Source organism: Argopecten irradians, chromosome 10 (genome assembly GCF_041381155.1).
Source record: "Argopecten irradians isolate NY chromosome 10, Ai_NY, whole genome shotgun sequence".
In the NCBI taxonomy this organism is placed as follows: Eukaryota; Metazoa; Mollusca; class Bivalvia; order Pectinida; family Pectinidae; genus Argopecten; species Argopecten irradians.
In genome coordinates this window covers 2,510,337-2,530,545 of record NC_091143.1, presented here as the reverse complement: position 1 = coordinate 2,530,545, position 20,209 = coordinate 2,510,337, and the positions used below count along the sequence as shown (strand labels likewise).

The 20,209-nt window shown below is 41.8% G+C and overlaps 1 protein-coding gene across 6 annotated transcripts in view; it reads left to right on the top strand.

Annotated features, from left to right (window-relative positions):
* The window catches only part of LOC138332896 (protein FAM81A-like), a 57,311-nt gene extending 38,055 nt beyond the window's left edge, over window positions 1-19,256 (top strand). For 4 of the 6 annotated variants that reach the window (XM_069280908.1, XM_069280905.1, XM_069280902.1 and 1 more), the window contains 5 exons: window positions 10,859-11,310; window positions 11,895-12,143; window positions 12,525-12,767; window positions 16,039-16,149; window positions 16,689-19,256. In XM_069280908.1, the coding sequence (XP_069137009.1) occupies window positions 10,966-11,310; window positions 11,895-12,143; window positions 12,525-12,767; window positions 16,039-16,149; window positions 16,689-16,904 (1,164 nt within the window). In that variant the 5' untranslated portion in view covers window positions 10,859-10,965 and the 3' untranslated portion in view covers window positions 16,905-19,256. Of the gene's footprint in view, window positions 1-2,575; window positions 2,683-9,419; window positions 9,536-10,858; window positions 11,311-11,894; window positions 12,144-12,524; window positions 12,768-16,038; window positions 16,150-16,688 lie in introns of those variants that run through there. The other 2 variants (XM_069280904.1, XM_069280906.1) reach the window with 2 other exon arrangements.
* Window positions 19,257-20,209: the final 953 nt, after the last annotated feature.

Sequence of the window (20,209 nt, the reverse complement as noted above, 5' to 3'; positions counted from 1 at the left end):
CAAGCAGAAAACTCTCGGCATTCATGGGTTATAAATCACAACTGAGGAACTACCACAACAGTCTGGCATATGGAACAACTATCACATTTAGAGACAGATCTGGGTACAGTAGAACCTGTCTTAGTGACCACCTCTGTATAACAACTAACTGCTTATAAAGACCATTTTCTTCAAACTGAAAGAACAATTTCCTCACAATTTAACCTGTATATAAAAACCGTTTGGCTGTGAAGATTTTTTCTTTGCCTCATGGTGTTATTTAGTAGTTTGTCTGTACCATGCCTTTGTTAGGGTTCCTATACTGGCATCCTGTTACCAGGCTAAAGAAAAAGTACTATTATACATGTACCTTCAAGTTGACAGATAAAGAAAAAGACCAAATTAGACTTCCGATTCTCATTTCAGTTACATATAATGTACTTTTCAACAGCCAATGCGTTAAGAAGAATATGCTGTACTAAACATATAGTTAGTGTCTGTAGTGTAAGGTTCAAAATAATAGACTTTCTATATCTCCCGTGAATATCTCATCAACATCTTATCTGTACCTATTGGAAGATGTTAAGATTTTCTGTATAATCTTGCATCACTTTGAAAGGGATTTAGTTGTAAGTCAAAAGATATAAATCTGCCATCAGAACTAAATACTTAAACATTTTTGCATTGTGAAAATTTCTAAATGTTTTACTTACACTTTTTGAATTAGAAACAAAAATTGATATATCCCATCAATGAAGATTGAGGCTACGTCTTTCGTGGGTGTTTCATCATGGCTGAATGTTTGTCTTACATCCACGGAGTCTGTCCTCCTCACAGTACGGAGTATTCTAATATAACCTGTGTTTACTTGTAAACATTTTTGACGTTTGTTTGATAGACTCCTATTCAATGATTTCAATAATCATTCTCAGCGTATATGAGGCTCCCTAGGGAGACTCCCACAGATGTGTATTAACCAGTATTGGCTCTGTTATACCCTAGTACTGGCTATATAGCTACTGTATTTATAATGAAGAATTTTGGTCATTAAGTTTTGTTTGTTTGGTTTGATTCTTATCTAATATTCTCAACAAAATAAACAAATAAATTTTATTGGACAACTGACTTCTAAAAGTTTGTACAAATCAGCACATATCTCATGGAAATGCACAAATATTTCTGTGTATACTAACTGCAATCAGTTTTGAATAATTTCATTATATTGATTGTTTTTCTACCTTTAACTACATCCAATAAGAATTCTTTTAGATAATCATTAATTTTTCAACCTTTTCAAATTAACAGTGATGTTTGTTTATGAAATAAAGTCTTTTGTCTGCAATAGAAATCTTGAAGCTTAAAATTGTGCACAACACTGGACATATTTCAAAATCTTCTTTCTTTTTACTTCTTTGTGAAAGGAAATGTTAAAATAATTAAGTCAGGTGGCAACAAAGTTAGTAATAGGATTTCAGTGAAGTCTGTGATGAGTTTAAGTCAGGGATAAGCTTAGTCAGGTTTTAGTGAAGTCATGGATGAGTTTAGGTCAGGTTTAATTGAAGTCAGCTATGAGCTTAAGTCAGGTTTAAATGAATTCAGGGATGAGTTTAACTCAGGTTTTATTGAAGTCAGATATGAGCTTAAGTCAGGTTTAAGTGAATTCAGATATGAGTTTTAGTCAGGTTTTAGTGGAGTCAGTGATGAGCTTAAGTCAGGTTTTAGTAAAGTTAGGATGAGTTTGAGTGAGGTTTTAGTGAAGTCAGGAATGATTTTAATTCAGTTTTTAGTGAAGTCAGGATGAGTTTGAGTGAGGTTTTAGTGAAGTCAGGAATGAGTTTAAGTCAGTTTTTAGTGAAGTCAGGATGAGTTTGAGTGAGGTTTTAGTAAAGTCAGGGATGAGTTTAAGTCAGGTTTTAGTGAAGTCAGGATGAGTTTGAGTGAGGTTTTAGTAAAGTCAGGGATGAGTTTAAGTCAGGTTTTAGTGAAATCAGAGATGAACTTAAGTCAGGTTTTATTAAAGTCAGGGATGAGCTTAATCAGGTTTTAGAGAAATCAGAAATGAACTTAAGTCAGGTTTTAGTAAAGTCAGGGATGAGCTTAATCAGGTTTTAGATAAATCAGAGATGAGTTTAAGTCAGATTTTGGTGAAGTCAGTAAAGACAAATGTGAAGATAGTCAGGTATTGTATTATTACAAGTCACATGTTAAAACGCTCAGGTTTCACTATGAATGGAAGCTTTGTAAATAAATAGTTGATGTCCTCATATATATTTATTCTTTAAATTGTTCAATTATTTTCTGATTATGGTACTTTTCCAATATTTACTTTAAGGTGTAATTTTTTTTAAATATCCCCAACTGGGCCTCCACTGTTCAGAAATCAGAAGTCATTTTTGAACTGTCACCTTTCACAGATAGATTCCATGTCATCTTAACTGCCATGAACTAACACACCATATTGGAAAACATGGATGTCACGTTGAATTGGAAATTTGTATTTACTTCAAATTATTTCCACTTGTTTGAATTCAAACTAAATTTTACAGGTAAATAAGTTTGAATTTCAGTCCACATGAATCCTGTCTTTACACGTTTTGAGAGTGTGTGTTACCATTGTGCTGTGTGTTTAGTAGTAACGTCATGTCGAGCAGACGGACAATTTGTATAATTCTGTATCAAAGAGGATGGAACCTTAATATCCAGGTACTGTTGTATTTTACATGTGATCCATGTAACACCAAGTAGATTAAAACTCTCCAGAGTGTATGATCTGTGAATCAATTCCTATCCTCTGTTTATTCACTCTCTTTTGGTGGTACATTTTACAATGTTATTCACACCTCTGTCAACAGATATTGAAATGATGGACACATTCTCCTATCTATAGCTCTGTTTTATTGCTTTTTTGTGGTCATCATTTACATCCAAATATCATGTAGAATTTTTATGGTATTTTGATATGTTTATTTTGTATATTTGGTGTTCATCTGCTTTTCAATAGTCTACCAGCCAGTCCTTTCTAGTGTAAGTAAATGATGTAATTGGAATAAAATACTGCCTGAAAGTTAAATGGTTTATAGGTATCAGTAGTGAGTGTAAGGGCCATCTTTACTATCAGTCTTCAAAATATAAAAAAAACACATACACACACATAACCTTGTTTATTTATTTGCTGGGTTATTTGCAGATCATGGTCTCCATTGTGGAAGCTGATGGCTACCTCATATCAACAACATTTCAGAGGGCTGCCATATGAACTCCCCACCCCACCCTGCACAGTTCAGAGGGCTGTCATATGAACTCCCCACCCTGCACAGTTCAGAGGGCTGTCATATTAACTCCCCATTTTTACTCCCCCACCCCAACCCTGCACAGTTCAGAGGGCTGTCATATGAACTCCCCACCCCCACCCTGCACAGTTCAGAGGGCTGTCATATGAACTCCCCACCCCAACCCTGCACAGTTCAGAGGGCTGTCATATGAACTCCCCAACCCAACCCTGCACAGTTCAGAGGGCTGTCATATGAACTCCCCACCCCAACCCTGCACAGTTCAGAGGGCTGTCATATGAACTCCCCACCCCCACCCTGCACTGTTCAGAGGGCTGTCATATGAACTCCCCACCCTGCACAGTTCAGAGGGCTGTCATATGAACTCCCCACCCCACCTTGCACATTCAGAGGGCTGTCATGAACAGCCCCACCCCACCCTGCACAGTTCAGAGGGCTGTCATATGAACCTCCCCACCCCAACCCTGCACAGTTCAGAGGGCTGTCATATGAACTCCCCACCCCAACCCTGCACAGTTCAGAGGGCTGTCATATGAACTCCCCACCCTGCACAGTTCAGAGGGTTGTCATATGAACTCCCCACCCCAACCCTGCACAGTTCAGAGGGTTGTCATATGAACTCCCCACCCCAACCCTGCACAGTTCAGAGGGCTGTCATATGAACTCCCCACCCCAACCCTGCACAGTTCAGAGGGCTGTCATATGAACTCCCCACCCCAACCCTGCACAGTTCAGAGGGCTGTCATATGAACTCCCCACCCCCACCCTGCACAGTTCAGAGGGCTGTCATATGAACTCCCCACCCCAACCCTGCACAGTTCAGAGGGTTGTCATATGAACTCCCCACCCCAACCCTGCACAGTTCAGAGGGTTGTCATATGAACTCCCCACCCCAACCCTGCACAGTTCAGAGGGTTGTCATATGAACTCCCCACCCCAACCCTGCACAGTTCAGAGGGCTGTCATATGAACTCCCCACCCCCCCCTGCACAGTCCAGAGGGCTGTCATATGAACTCCCCACCCCACACCCTGCACAGTTCAGAGGGCTGTCATATGAACTCCCCACCCCCACCCTGCACAGTTCAGAGGGCTGTCATATGAACTCCCCACCCCACCCTGCACAGTTCAGAGGGCTTGTCATATGAACTCCCCACCCCCACCCTGCACAGTTCAGAGGGCTGTCATATGAACTCCCCACCCCAACCCTGCACAGTTCAGAGGCTGTCATATGAACTCCCACCCCACCCTGCACAGTTCAGAGGGCTGTCATATGAACTCCCCACCCCCACCCTGCACAGTTCAGAGGGCTGTCATATGAACTCCTCACCCCCACTCTGCACAGTTCAGAGGGCTGTCATGAACTCCCCATCCCCTCCCTGCACTGTTCATAGGGTTGTCATATGAACTCCCCACCCCAACCCTGCACAGTTCAGAGGGCTGTCATATGAACTCCCCACCCTGCACAGTTCAGAGGGCTGTCATATGAACTCCCCACCCCCACCCTGCACAGTTCAGAGGGCTGTCATATGAACTCCCCACCCCCTCCCTGCACTGTTCAGAGGGCTGTCACATAAACTCCCCACCCCCTCCCTGCACTGTTCAGAGGGCTGTCATATGAACTCCCCACCTTGCACAGTTCAGAGTGCTGTCATATAAACTCCCCCACCCCCACCCCTGCACAGTTCAGAGGGCTGTCATATGAACTCCCCACCCTGCACAGTTCAGAGGGCTGTCATATGAACTCCCCACCCCACCCTGCACAGTTCAGAGGGCTGTCATATGAACTCCCCACCCCAACCCTGCACAGTTCAGAGGGCTGTCATATGAACTCCCCACCCCCTCCCTGCACAGTTCAGAGGGCTGTCATATGAACTCCCCACCCCCACCCTGCACAGTTCAGAGGGCTGTCATATGAACTCCCCACCCCACCCTGCACAGTTCAGAGGGCTGTCATATGAACTCCCCACCCCCACCCTGCACAGTTCAGAGGGCTGTCATATGAACTCCCCCCCACCCCTGCACAGTTCAGAGGGCTGTCATATGAAACTCCCCACCCCCACCCTGCACAGTTCAGAGGGCTGTCATATGAAACTCCCCACCCCCACCCTGCACAGTTCAGAGGGCTGTCATATGAACTCCCCACCCCACCCTGCACAGTTCAGAGGGCTGTCATATGAACTCCCCACCCCCACCCTGCACAGTTCAGAGGGCTGTCATATGAACTCCCCACCCCAACCCTGCACAGTTCAGAGGGCTGTCATATGAACTCCCCACCCCCACCCTGCACAGTTCAGAGGGCTGTCATATGAACTCCCCACCCCCACCCTGCACAGTTCAGAGGGCTGTCATATGAACTCCCCACCCCCACCCCTGCACAGTTCAGAGGGCTGTCATATGAACTCCCCACCCCCACCCTGCACAGTTCCAGAGGGCTGTCATATGAACTCCCCACCCCCACCCTGCACAGTCAGAGGGCTGTCATATGAACTCCCCACCCCCACCCTGCACAGTCCAGAGGGCTGTCATATGAACTCCCCACCCCCCCTGCACAGTTCAGAGGGCTGTCATATGAACTCCCCACCCCCACCCTGCACAGTTCAGAGGGCTGTCATATGAACTCCCCACCCCCACCCTGCACAGTTCAGAGGGTTGTCATATGAACTCCCCACCCCCACCCTGCACAGTTCAGAGGGCTGTCATATGAACTCCCCACCCCCACACCCTGCACAGTCCAGAGGGCTGTCATATGAACTCCCCACCCCCAACCCTGCACAGTCCAGAGGGCTGTCATATGAACTCCCCACCCCCACCCTGCACAGTCCAGAGGGCTGTCATATGAACTCCCCACCCCCACCCTGCACAGTCCAGAGGGCTGTCATATGAACTCCCCACCCCCACCCTGCACAGTCCAGAGGGCTGTCATATGAACTCCCCACCCCCACCCTGCACAGTCCAGAGGCTGTCATATGAACTCCCCACCCCCACCCTGCACAGTCCAGAGGGCTGTCATATGAACTCCCCACCCCCACCCTGCACAGTTCAGAGGGTTGTCATATGAACTCCCCACCCCCACCCTGCACAGTCCAGAGGGCTGTCATATGAACTCCCCACCCCCACCCTGCACAGTCCAGAGGGCTGTCATATGAACTCCCCACCCCACCCTGCACAGTCCAGAGGGCTGTCATATGAACTCCCCACCCCCACCCTGCACAGTCCAGTAAAGGGGGCTGTCATATGAACTCCCCACCCCCACCCTGCACAGTCCAGAGGGCTGTCATATGAACTCCCCACCCCCCACCCTGCACAGTTCCAGAGGGCTGTCATATGAACTCCCCACCCCCACCCTGCACAGTCAGAGGGCTGTCATATGAACTCCCCACCCCCACCCTGCACAGTTCAGAGGGCTGTCATATGAACTCCCCACCCCAACCCTGCACAGTTCAGAGGGCTGTCATATGAACTCCCCACCCCCACCCTGCACAGTTCAGAGGGTTGTCATATGAACTCCCCACCCCACCCTGCACAGTTCAGAGGGCTGTCATATGAACTCCCCACCCCCCCCTGCACAGTTCAGAGGGCTGTCATATGAACTCCCCCCACCCCTCCCCACCCCACCTGCACAGTTCAGAGGGCTGTCATATGAACTCCCCACCCCCACCCTGCACAGTTCAGAGGGCTGTCATATGAACTCCCCCCCCCCACCCTGCACAGTTCAGAGGGCTGTCATATGAACTCCCCACCCCCACCCTGCACAGTTCAGAGGGCTGTCATATGAACTCCCCACCCCCACCCTGCACAGTTCAGAGGGCTGTCATATGAACTCCCCCCCCCACCCTGCACAGTTCAGAGGGTTGTCATATGAACTCCCCACCCCAACCCTGCACAGTTCAGAGGGCTGTCATATGAACTCCCCACCCCCACCCTGCACAGTTCAGAGGGCTGTCATATGAACTCCCCACCCCCCCTGCACAGTTCAGAGGGCTGTCATGAACTCCCCACCCCCCACCCTGCACAGTTCAGAGGGCTGTCATATGAACTCCCCACCCCAACCCTGCACAGTTCAGAGGGCTGTCATATGAACTCCCCACCCCAACCCTGCACAGTTCAGAGGGCTGTCATATGAACTCCCCACCCCCACCCACAGTTCAGAGGGCTGTATGAACTCCCACCCTCCCTGCACAGTTCAGAGGGCTGTCATGAACTCCCCACCCCCACCTGCACTGTTCAGAGGGCTGTCATATGAACTCCCCACCCCACCCTGCACAGTTCAGAGGGCTTGTCATATGAACTCCCCCCACCCCTCACCCTGCACAGTTCAGAGGGCTGTGTCATGAACTCCCCACCCCCCCCTGCACAGTTCAGAGGGCTGTCATATGAACTCCCCACCCCCACCCTGCACAGTTCAGAGGGCTGTCATATGAACTCCCCACCCCACCCTGCACAGTTCAGAGGGCTGTCATATGAACTCCCCACCCCCACCCTGCACAGTTCAGAGGGCTGTCATATGAACTCCCCCACCCTGCACAGTTCAGAGGGCTGTCATATGAACTCCCCACCTGCACAGTTCAGAGGGCTGTCATGACCCCCCCCACCCTGCACAGTTCAGAGGGCTGTCATATGAACTCCCCCCCACCCCCACACAGTTCAGAGGGCTGTCACGAACTCCCACCCCACCCTGCACAGTTCAGAGGGCTGTCATATGAACTCCCCACCCCAACCCTGCACAGTCCAGAGGGCTGTCATATGAACTCCCCACCCCCACCCTGCACAGTCCAGAGGGCTGTCATATGAACTCCCCACCCCCCCCCTGCACAGTCCAGAGGGCTGTCATATGAACTCCCCACCCCCACCCTGCACAGTCCAGAGGGTTGTCATATGAACTCCCCACCCCCACCCTGCACAGTTCAGAGGGTTGTCATATGAACTCCCCACCCCCACCCTGCACAGTTCCAGAGGGCTGTCATATGAACTCCCCACCCCCACCCTGCACAGTCCAGAGGGCTGTCATATGAACTCCCCACCCCCACCCTGCACAGTCCAGAGGGCTGTCATATGAACTCCCCACCCCCACCCTGCACAGTCCAGAGGGCTGTCATATGAACTCCCCACCCCCACCCTGCACAGTCCAGAGGGCTGTCATATGAACTCCCCACCCCCACCCTGCACAGTCCAGAGGGCTGTCATATGAACTCCCCACCCCCACCCTGCACAGTCCAGAGGGCTGTCATATGAACTCCCCACCCCCACCCTGCACAGTTCCAGAGGGCTGTCATATGAACTCCCCACCCCCACCCTGCACAGTTCAGAGGGTTGTCATATGAACTCCCCACCCCCACCCTGCACAGTTCAGAGGGTTGTCATATGAACTCCCCACCCCCACCCTGCACAGTCCAGAGGGCTGACATATGAACTCCCCACCCCCACCCTGCACAGTCCAGAGGGTTGTCATATGAACTCCCCACCCTGCACAGTCCAGAGGGCTGTCATATGAACTCCCCACCCCCACCCTGCACAGTCCAGAGGGCTGTCATATGAACTCCCCACCCCCACCCTGCACAGTCCAGAGGGCTGTCATATGAACTCTTCCACCCCCACCCTGCTAAGTTCAGAGGGCTGTCATATGAACTCCCCACCCCCACCCTGCACAGTCCAGAGGGCTGTCATATGAACTCCCCACCCCCACCCTGCACAGTTCAGAGGGTTGTCATATGAACTCCCCACCCCCACCCTGCACAGTCCAGAGGGTTGTCATATGAACTCCCCACCCCACCCTGCACAGTCCAGAGGGCTGTCATATGAACTCCCCACCCCCACCCTGCACAGTCCAGAGGGCTGTCATATGAACTCCCCACCCCCACCCTGCACAGTTCAGAGGGCTGTCATATGATCTCCCCACCCCTACCCTGCACAGTTCAGAGGGCTGTCATATGAACTCCCCACCCCCACCCTGCACAGTCCAGAGGGCTGTCATATGAACTCCCCACCCCCACCCTGCACAGTCCAGAGGGTTGTCATATGAACTCCCCACCCCCACCCTGCACAGTCCAGAGGGCTGTCATATGAACTCCCCACCCCCACCCTGCACAGTCCAGAGGGCTGTCATATGATGGGCCTAAATTATGGAATATTAATGACTCTGGTGTTTTAATTTAAGGTTTTAGCACACTGAAGATGATGGGCTATTCAGATCACCTTTTATCTGTTGTCCAGGGTCTGTCAGCTGTCTGTCTGCTCTGTGTATCCCTCCCTATGGAAACAATACTTGGTATGGCTATTTTTCATAAAGTAGATCTTCTTCATTTCATAAGTTCCTCTTGATGCTTAGTTATGCATATTGCCTTTCGGCATGGATATGAAAATAAGATATGGCCGACGGCAGCCATCTGGGATTTTGACATCTTACATTTATTTCTGTCCAAGGGTATAGCCTTAAAGGGAGGCAGGGTTTTAGAATTTTAAAATAGGTGAAATGTTCTTGATAAAGGTTTTGGTGCAAGTAAGGAAATGCTGTTATTTGTAACAACTGACACTGATTTCTGCCATGATAGAGGATTATTGATATTTTGTTACATATGGACAGTCACTTTAAGGTAGAAAATAATTGACACAGGATTTTCTTAATATCAAAAGGCCCAATGGGCCAAATTGTATTTAGGTTTTGGAGCAAGTTATGCGATTAAAATATGTTGTTTTGAATTTGGACAGCCATTTTAAGAATATGAGTTCTTGATAAAGCTCTTAGTAAAGGCTGCCACAGGCAAGTTGTGCTGTTCTTAAAGAGCTCTTGTTGAAAATACCTAAAGATCATTATAACAAGAGGCTATGCTACTCATTAGTTGTAATAAACAGAGTCGTGAAGTATTGAAATAGAGGTGACCTTTACTCTCAAGGATATTTGATTAATTATCCAAATTAACATCTGTCAACAGTTTTAATCAAAGTGTTTTGAGCCTTGCCAATGTTATAAGTATACCAAAATAGAACTTGTCTCCGGGTGGTCATGTGATCAGCCCACATTTACCTGCTGTCATTTTTAATCTATATTCCTTGCCTATTTCCAGGCCTAGAGTCAAATGTTAAAGCCTTCTGCTGTCCCAAATATCAATTATGTCTTAATTACAGGTGTTTATAGCTGTTTTGTTAGCACGTGTCTTTTAATCAATATCTGGTATCGATCTATCTGGCCAACAAACATCACTCTAACATATCTATAGGAAGACTTGCAGTCACAAGGTCAACGTAATTTCAGTATCAATATTTACATACTTTTAACAGAAGTCGCAAAGTTAGTGGAACATCAGTTTTAACAGATTTTTGAGGTGCAAAAGTACGATCGAGTTTTGTTAACCGTATGTGTTACCATGGAGTTGATGTGGTTGTAGTGAAAGAATTTAACTTATTGACCAAACAATTAGTAAACACTGTTCATAAAGATAGTTTATTAGAAAGATTTCTCTTAAATATTTTCTGTGGCAATGTTAATTTCAAAACTTATCAAATTTGATTGCATTTCAGTTCCAGTTTTCAAGATAATCAAATTTTTTCATTGTTTGATAGCAAATGTTTAATGCTTTGATTTTAATTTCAGGCCAAACTTTACCAGGACTTCCAGACATTGATCAGACAAACACCAACGTAACCTACCAAGGCTAAAATATTCTGTGTAGGATAATCAGACAGATTGTGTAATTTGACATGGCTAGGAGGGGAGGAACGTTACCTGCACTTCGTGCCCCTTATGCAGAAACAGAGAGTCAACAGTATGGAGTAGCTTACAGAAATAGTCCGCGTCCTGAAGATATTATTCCTAGAGAAAGTCGAGGGCCATCCCGCCTCGACATTTTGGAAGAGAGACTTGCTCAGCAGGAAAGAAATACACAAACGCTGATCGACAGAGCATTTAAGATAAAAGAGGATGTAATAGACAGTCTAAACTTTACCCACGGCACATGGCAGGAAGAGAAACATGCCCGGTCTATGTTACAGGAACATATTCGTACCATCACCGCCATCGTCAACAAACTTAACACAGACATCGCTGTAAGTCATGGTGATCTAATGCTTTCTTATAATTGTAAATTGTAATAAATTTATGTCTTGACTACTGTAGTTAGATAATGACATTAAACCCTGGATATTAACAGTATAAAGTTTTGGATGTAAAAAATTGGTTTATCTATTTTCATGCTCAATAACTTAAAAAAAATTGCAGAAGAAATAATTTTAAATTGATTAAAGTGAATAGTCGGGCAAAGAAAACCAGTCTAAATGCGTTCATTGGCCTTCCAAAAGTTCTCACATATTGATACGACGGTCAAGTTCTGCTTACATTTCCCAGTTCTGACCATTGAAATTATTAAAAGTTGAAGCATTGAAAGCGAGGCTGCGTTTAAATGTAACCACCGACATAGTCAGCCGGGAGGACGTTTTAGGATTCCTATACTTAAAATGAATTTCTTTGTACGCAAACAGATATTCTATTTCTATTTCATATGAAATTATACTGGATACATTCACACCATTTTTACCGACTTTAGCCATCCTTGCCCGACTGTTCACTTTAAAATATAATGATGGTAATATATAATAGATTTCAAACAGTGATTTATCTGCTTTTAATTCAGATGCTTGACGACCAGTTACGGCACCGAGACGATGCGACAGTTGGAACAAATAACGCTGTGAAGAACCTTGAAGTCCACCATGTTGCGTCTCTGACCGACTTACGAGGCAGAATCGTGCGCTGTGATACATCCATCTCCAAACTGTCAACAGATCTACGTCAAAATCAAGAGGCTCTGAAACAGATTAACAACCAGTCGTCAGATAACAACAATAAAGTGCTGGACCGAGTACATCAACTGGAGTCCAGGGTATGACCTTTGACCCTTCATCTTTCCTTGTCAAATGCTTCCTGGAATAATATGATAATTATTATGACAGCTTCTGACCTCTGACCTGCAATCCTCACACATTTTTGGACTTTTTTTGTTCCAACTTGTTTCAAAGCAAACAGTATGCATGTGTGTACCTGCAATACTTGTTGGATTCCAGGATATGTGATCTCTAACTTTGAACTTTTTTCTTAAGAACACATCAAATAAAATCTAGGTATGGCTCTTGATCTTTAAATTTTCTTCTAGCCCTTGAAATTTTATATTCAAAGCATCAAAAATTAAGTCTAGGTTTGACCCTTGAGTTTTGACCACACACTGGTTATTTAATTTGTCCTTCTTTCTTGTCTTCTGTTTTAGCTTGTACAGGTGACCAACACCCTTGACCGATATGTAGGTGAACAGAAAATGAAGATGACCCATTTAGAGGGTGACCACGGTCAGCAGCTGGCCCTGCTGGACGGGAAGACTCGGACAATGATTGATGACCTTAAGAACTCCTTCCATATCTTCCAGACCAACACGGAGGGCGAGAGAGAGAAGTTAGAGTCACGTCTGTATAGTCATATAGACAAGATTTCTCAGGCTAAAGACACACTTATAGTAAGTATGACATCTCTGGTACCAGTCTATAAAAGAGAGAGAGAGAAGTTAGAGTCACGTCTGTATAGTCATATAGACAAGATTTCTCAGGCTAAAGACACACTTATAGTAAGCATGACTAATGGTACCAGTCTATAAAAGAGAGAGAGAGAAGTTAGAGTCACGTCTGTATAGTCATATAGACAAGATTTCTCAGGCAAAAGACACACTTATAGTAAGTATATGATATCTCTGGTACCAGTCTATAAAAGAGAGAGAGAGAAGTTAGAGTCACGTCTGTATAGTCATATAGACAAGATTACTCTGGCAAAAGACACACTTATAGTAAGTATATGATATCTCTGGTACCAGTCTATAAAAGAGAGAGAAGTTAGAGTCACGTCTGTATAGTCATATAGACAAGATTTCTCAGGCAAAAGACACACTTATAGTAAGTATATGATATCTCTGGTACCAGTCTATAAAAGAGAGAGAGAGAGAGAAGTTAGAGTCATGTCTGTATACTCATATGGACAAGATTTCTCAGGCAAAAGACACACTTATAGTAAGTATGACATCTCTGGTACCAGTCTATAAAAGAGAGAGAAGTTAGAGTCACGTCTGTATAGTCATATAGACAAGATTTCTCAGGCAAAAGACACACTTATAGTAAGTATATGATATCTCTGGTACCAGTCTATAAAAGAGAGAGAGAGTTAGAGTCACGTCTGGATAGTCATATAGACAAGATTTCTCAGGCTAAAGACACACTTATAGTAAGTATATGATATCTCTGGTACCAGTCTATAAAAGAGAGAGAAGTTAGAGTCACGTCAGGATAGTCATAGATAAGATTTCTCAGGCAAAAAACACACTTATAGTAACTATATGACATCTCTGGTACCAGTCTATAAAAGAGAGAGAGAGAGAAGTTAGAGTCACGTCTGGATAGTCATATAGACAAGATTTCTCAGGCAAAAAACACACTTATAGTAACTATATGACATCTCTGGTACCAGTCTATAAAAGAGAGAGAGAGAGAAGTTAGAGTCACGTCTGGATAGTCATATAGACAAGATTTCTCAGGCAAAAAACACACTTATAGTAAGTATATGACATCTCTGGTACCAGTCTATAAAAGAGAGAGAGAGAGAAGTTAGAGTCACGTCTGGATAGTCATATAGACAAGATTTCTCAGGCAAAAAACACACTTATAGTAAGTATATGACATCTCTGGTACCAGTCTATAAAAGAGAGAGAGAGAGAGAAGTTAGAGTCACGTCTGGATAGTCATATAGACAAGATTTCTCAGGCAAAAAACACACTTATAGTAAATATAATGACATCTCTGGTACCAGTCTATAAAAGAGAGAGAAGTTAGAGTCACGTCTGTATACTCATATGGACAAGATTTCTCAGGCAAAAGACACACTTATAGTAACTATATGACATCTCTGGTACCAGTCTATAAAAGAGAGAGAGAGAGAAGTTAGAGTCACGTCTGTATACTCATATGGACAAGATTTCTCAGGCAAAAGACACACTTATAGTAAGTATATGATATCTCTGGTACCAGTCTATAAAAGAGAGAGAGAGAGTTAGAGTCACGTCTGATAGTCATATAGACAAGATTTCTCAGGCAAAGACACACTTATAGTAAGTATATGATATCTCTGGTACCAGTCTATAAAAGAGAGAGAAGTTAGAGTCACGTCTGTATAGTCATATAGACAAGATTTCTCAGGCAAAAGACACACTTATAGTAAGTATATGACATCTCTGGTACCAGTCTATAAAAGAGAGAGAGAGAAGTTAGAGTCACGTCTGTATAGTCATATAGACAAGATTTCTCAGGCAAAAGACACACTTATAGTAAGTATATGACATCTCTGGTACCAGTCTATAAAAGAGAGAGAGAGAGAAGTTAGAGTCACGTCTGGATAGTCATATAGACAAGATTTCTCAGGCAAAAAACACACTTATAGTAAGTATATGACATCTCTGGTACCAGTCTATAAAAGAGAGAGAGAGAGAAGTTAGAGTCACGTCTGGATAGTCATATAGACAAGATTTCTCAGGCAAAAAACACACTTATAGTAAGTATATGACATCTCTGGTACCAGTCTATAAAAGAGAGAGAGAGAGAAGTTAGAGTCACGTCTGGATAGTCATATAGACAAGATTTCTCAGGCAAAAAACACACTTATAGTAAGTATATGACATCTCTGGTACCAGTCTATAAAAGAGAGAGAGAGAGAAGTTAGAGTCACGTCTGGATAGTCATATAGACAAGATTTCTCAGGCAAAAGACACACTTATAGTAACTATATGACATCTCTGGTACCAGTCTATAAAAGAGAGAGAGAGAGAAGTTAGAGTCACGTCTGTATACTCATATGGACAAGATTTCTCAGGCAAAAGACACACTTATAGTAAGTATATGATATCTCTGGTACCAGTCTATAAAAGAGAGAGAGAGAAGTTAGAGTCACGTCTGTATAGTCATATAGACAAGATTTCTCAGGCAAAAGACACACTTATAGTAAGTATATGATATCTCTGGTACCAGTCTATAAAAGAGAGAGAAGTTAGAGTCACGTCTGTATTGTCATATAGACAAGATTTCTTTGGCAAAAAACACACTTATAGTAAGTATGACATCTCTGGTACCAGTCTATAAAAGAGAGAGAGAGAAGTTAGAGTCACGTCTGTATACTCATATGGACAAGATTTCTCAGGCTAAAGACACACTTATAGTAAGTATGACATCTCTGGTACCAGTCTATAAAAGAGAGAGAAGTTAGAGTCACGTCTGTATACTCATATGGACAAGATTTCTCAGGCAAAAGACACACTTATAGTAAGTATATGACATCTCTGGTACCAGTCTATAAAACCCATCTTTAAATATATATAAAGTTTTCTTTAAAAACCACCTCCAAATCTGTGAAAAAAATCAAAAAGCCAACTGCATATACTGTGTAATATGACATGTCTGGTGTGCAGAAAATAACATCGTCATGGTAACATTATACAATCAAAATAATCAAATACGGTTACCATTGTATCATAGACTAATCACTAAAGATTCCACTCACATAAGTATAACTATATCAAAATCTTTAGACCACAAAATACCTTTTAACACTACGTTAAATCAGTCTATAAAAGATTTTTCTTGAATGGTGAAACTCAAAAGTCGTTAGTTCTAATGGAAAATCCATGCTGACATAGGATGTACATTAAAAGCAGTTTGTCTTCCCAGTATTATAGTATTGTATAATGTTTCCAGGAAAAAGTGGAGCGTCGGATGGATGAGAATCATTATGTGACGGACGCCCGACTGGCAAAGTTAGAGGAAGGGCTTCACGAGGAGAGGGCTCGTATCACGGAACTCCAACATGTGAGTAACTCTGCATGACAGGTTCATGTGTCTACGTTTTAGGGGATATAGTCTACAGAACTTAAAAAAACCTTTATGGTCTCAGTTACTGTCTCACACTTTATGATGGGACGACATAACCACCCAGCCACTACAGCCTCTTTAGACAAAAACACAACATAAGTGTGTCTTCAGATGCTATATGATTTATAATGTTGTAATGTATGAAATATTTAGGTTATACATTGTATACCTGGACATTTGGGTAGAATAGCCTTTATTAAAACTGAAGGTTGCAGTGTTTGAATTATCTCCCTTCTCACAGTGGGTAAGGTACTCCGATATACCAGATGCAGTTGTCAGGTTCTGAAAGTAGGTCATTGATTTTTACCTGAGTACTCGGCTTTTCTCCACCCTCTATACACATCTGGCATTCATAAATTATCTGAGTCTGGCTGTTTATTGTATGTAAAACCAAAAGACAAATTGGTGAAATGTAATTTCTTTACTTGTCACATTGTGATCATATCTTGTGATATTGCTATGATTTTCTTATTCAGCAACTCGAGTCAAAACTTATGCTGAAATTGGACAACCATATAAAGACAAATGCAGAAGAGTTCGGCCGATTAAAACGGGAGACAAGGGAGGGCTTCTCAACTGTACACGAAAGCATCAGTAACATGAAAACTGTCATGGAGGGAAAACGGAAACTTCTGGAGGACCAGCTCAGGAAAGAAATTGGCCAAATCAGAAAAATGGTTGTCCTTGTATGATTTTCAGAGCATGGATATCAAATTTTGATGGTTCATTTTATGTACGAGGCAACAATGTATAAAAAAAACAATATTAGTATTCTTGTACATTGTATAAAGAGAGTGAGACTAGTGATCCACCTATTGTTTTATCAATATTTACATTTATTCCATTGTCATTCCAAGTTACATATAATACGTACATTCCAAGGCTGTATATAATTATCCAGTGGTCAATCCATCTGTCGAGTAGAGGATGGCTATCAGATAGAGGACATGGAAATAACTGCATTTACTGACATTTCAACAGAAATCTATAGTATATATATAAAGTGTTTGATTTATCATATTACAGAGTTATCTACCCTTGAAGGTGTCAATATCAATTGTGGTGTCATCAGTGTGTGAGTGACATTTAAATCACGCTGGAAAAAAAGCATGAAATAAAACTCGTAGAACATTACGTAACAACTACCAGCAAAGGCTTATAACTCTGTAATATGTAAATGCAGCATTGAGTTTATGGCAAAATAAACCTAATTTTACATGATGGTGATACAAAGGTGTCATGAAAAGTATCTACACAAAACCAGTCTTTGTACTCTAGTCCAACAATGTACAGTGTACAGCTAGAATGTAATATTGTAGATATAGATATTGTAGGCAGGAACCACTAGCCTACAGTAGTTTTATTTATGGGCTTTCACATTTATCATTTGTTCATGTCATAAATACATCTACAGTTACAATTTCATATTACCTGGTAGAACAATACAACATCTATTCCTTTTAAAGTCCATACTGCATCCAATTGTCGTTTTCATTACAGTGCTTAAGCTCTCTACACCAGTGTAAAAATTTGGAAGGAAAATGACACTTTTGCAGATATTTTTTCCACAATATTTACACACTAAAAACAAAAAGAGCACAGATACCTGTCTGGGTCCTATCCATATTTTATTTACACACATTTTTTTGCATTTATTTTTTTTTAATCCAAATATTCCATGTTTGCATTAGAGCTATATATTTCTTAAGTGTATAAAACATGTGGAAATGTTACGGAATGGATTACTTATAGTATAAAGTGTAGGTCAGGAGGATGTCTTAAAGACTGACTGTCAGATTTGGGGAGGTAGAATAAACTTTTACTAGTTATCTCCCCATGATTGAAATCGTTTATTAGATGGAGTTATGTCTTTAGACTAGAAATAACAAACTGTAAACGGGAACATTTTTGCAAGGGGAAATTTACACTAATGACATGAATACCGCTCGATCATGAAAATTTCCCCAGCACATATTTCTTATATGTATGAACTTTTTTGTTAAATATCTAAAAGTGAATCTATCGCAAAAATAACAACACGGCAAAAGTTTTGTGCATGCAAATCACGAAATTAAACACTGGCAAACAAGTCAGTACTATATTGCAAGATGGTAAACTTGTGTTTTTTTGTTGTTTTTTTTTTATAATGTCGTGAGATTTCCCCTTTGATGAACATACTGATTTTCTAATCAATCAAAATGCCAAAAATGTCCCTAGAGGTCATGCCAAACTTTACAAAGATACTGTGCTATTATGTGTACACTCAGATTTACATAATCTAATTTAAGTTTTCAAAACCATAGATTTAAACCTTATTGCTCTATAATGTCTTCCACATTATTGTTTGTTTATGTACGTAGTAAAAACCATATCAATGGCTGTCAAAATATCCCAAATGAGCCACAAATATATAGTAAAATGACTTTCACAATACTGTAATGTCATTTTTATACTAAGTTTTAGTTCTTATAGCTTTAGGGGATCATTCATATTTACAGGTGTCATTGTAACATTGCACTATTTTTGTCCAAACATGTATTATTCACTTGATCGAAATGCATTAGGCTTTATGTAACAAATTTTTCTCCTGTATTATCATTTTTATAGCACAGGTTCTACCATTGGTTATGTTGTAAAGCGTGTCAGTCAGATTTACCACGTTGTTAAGTATTTCACTAAAATGTATATATATTTTTATATGTAAAACATGACGTCATAGTACAATGACGTCATAGTAAGATTACGTCATGACATGGTACATAAAGATATTGTGAATGGTTCTGGAAGAAAATAACAAAAACATGAGGACGAAATAAAAACTAATATGAAGTTCCTTTGTCCCGTTCTGAATTTAGCACAGGTTTCATAAGTTGAATGAAATACATTTCTTTATTTTTCTTTTTAAAAGATCTGAATTGGACATTTGATATATTGGTAAAATAAAAAAATTTATTAGCACACATATGACAATGTTCGTTTACTGTTAAATATCTGAGATGGTCTGTTTTTTTGTTGTCGGTGTAATGTAACTCTCTTTCTAACCCCTGAAGTTGAGCCGAGAAAGCGCTATAGTTGTGTTTTTTTATGTATATGGAAACCATCACATGGACATTGTTTTTTTTATTATATTTTTATATATATTTCATGAGTTATTGGTTTTTACAAATCATGGAATCTTACTATGTACTGTTTTTATTATTTAGTATTTTTTCTGTTGGAGAACTATTTACTGTAGCGTTTTTTATTACTAGAGTCGTGTTTTGTAGTTTTAACAGATCTAACATCTCAGCTCCCATGAGGAACATATCCCAAAGAAAGCTGAGATTTTCTTCTAAGATAATTTTTTAGGTCTTTCCCAGTGTGTAATATCTCATTTTTAGATAGGTGGGTCTTTTGTCAAGCTCATTTGTTTTTGCAAATCTGAACTTTGTTATGTTGCCAAATTATTCATAACATTTAAAATGACAACTTGATGCAGTGCTTTTGTTATGGGCATTTGATCTATAAGATGATCATTGAATTGAACCTAGATAAAATACACATATTATCTTGTTGCTGTGCTGAAGCAGATATTTCTAAATCAAAACATATTCATCAAATCAATGTAGTCTTCCATATTTATTCCTGAGACCAAAAGTAATTTTTGAATCTTTGTCCTTTCTGTAGATTATAGTGAAGGGATTAACATGAAATGGTGGCTGAAAGGTCTTTACTGGGTTTACTTATAGAAAGTTCAGGATATAAGATTTCCAGTCAGAGCTCAGCCTTGATTTTTGTTATTGGGATAGTTCTCCATCCTGAAGTTGGGTAATGCCACTGTTTGATTTCATTATACTGAAGGGGATGAAAAATTGCTCATAATAGGTTGCCTTAATTTAGCTTATATTTTTTATAGAATTGAACATCTTTTGCTGGATGGATTGATTAATTGTTTTATGAAACAGAATGTTCATAGTTGTTTTAAAATTCTCTTCTTTTTTTTCAAGTTACATTTGAT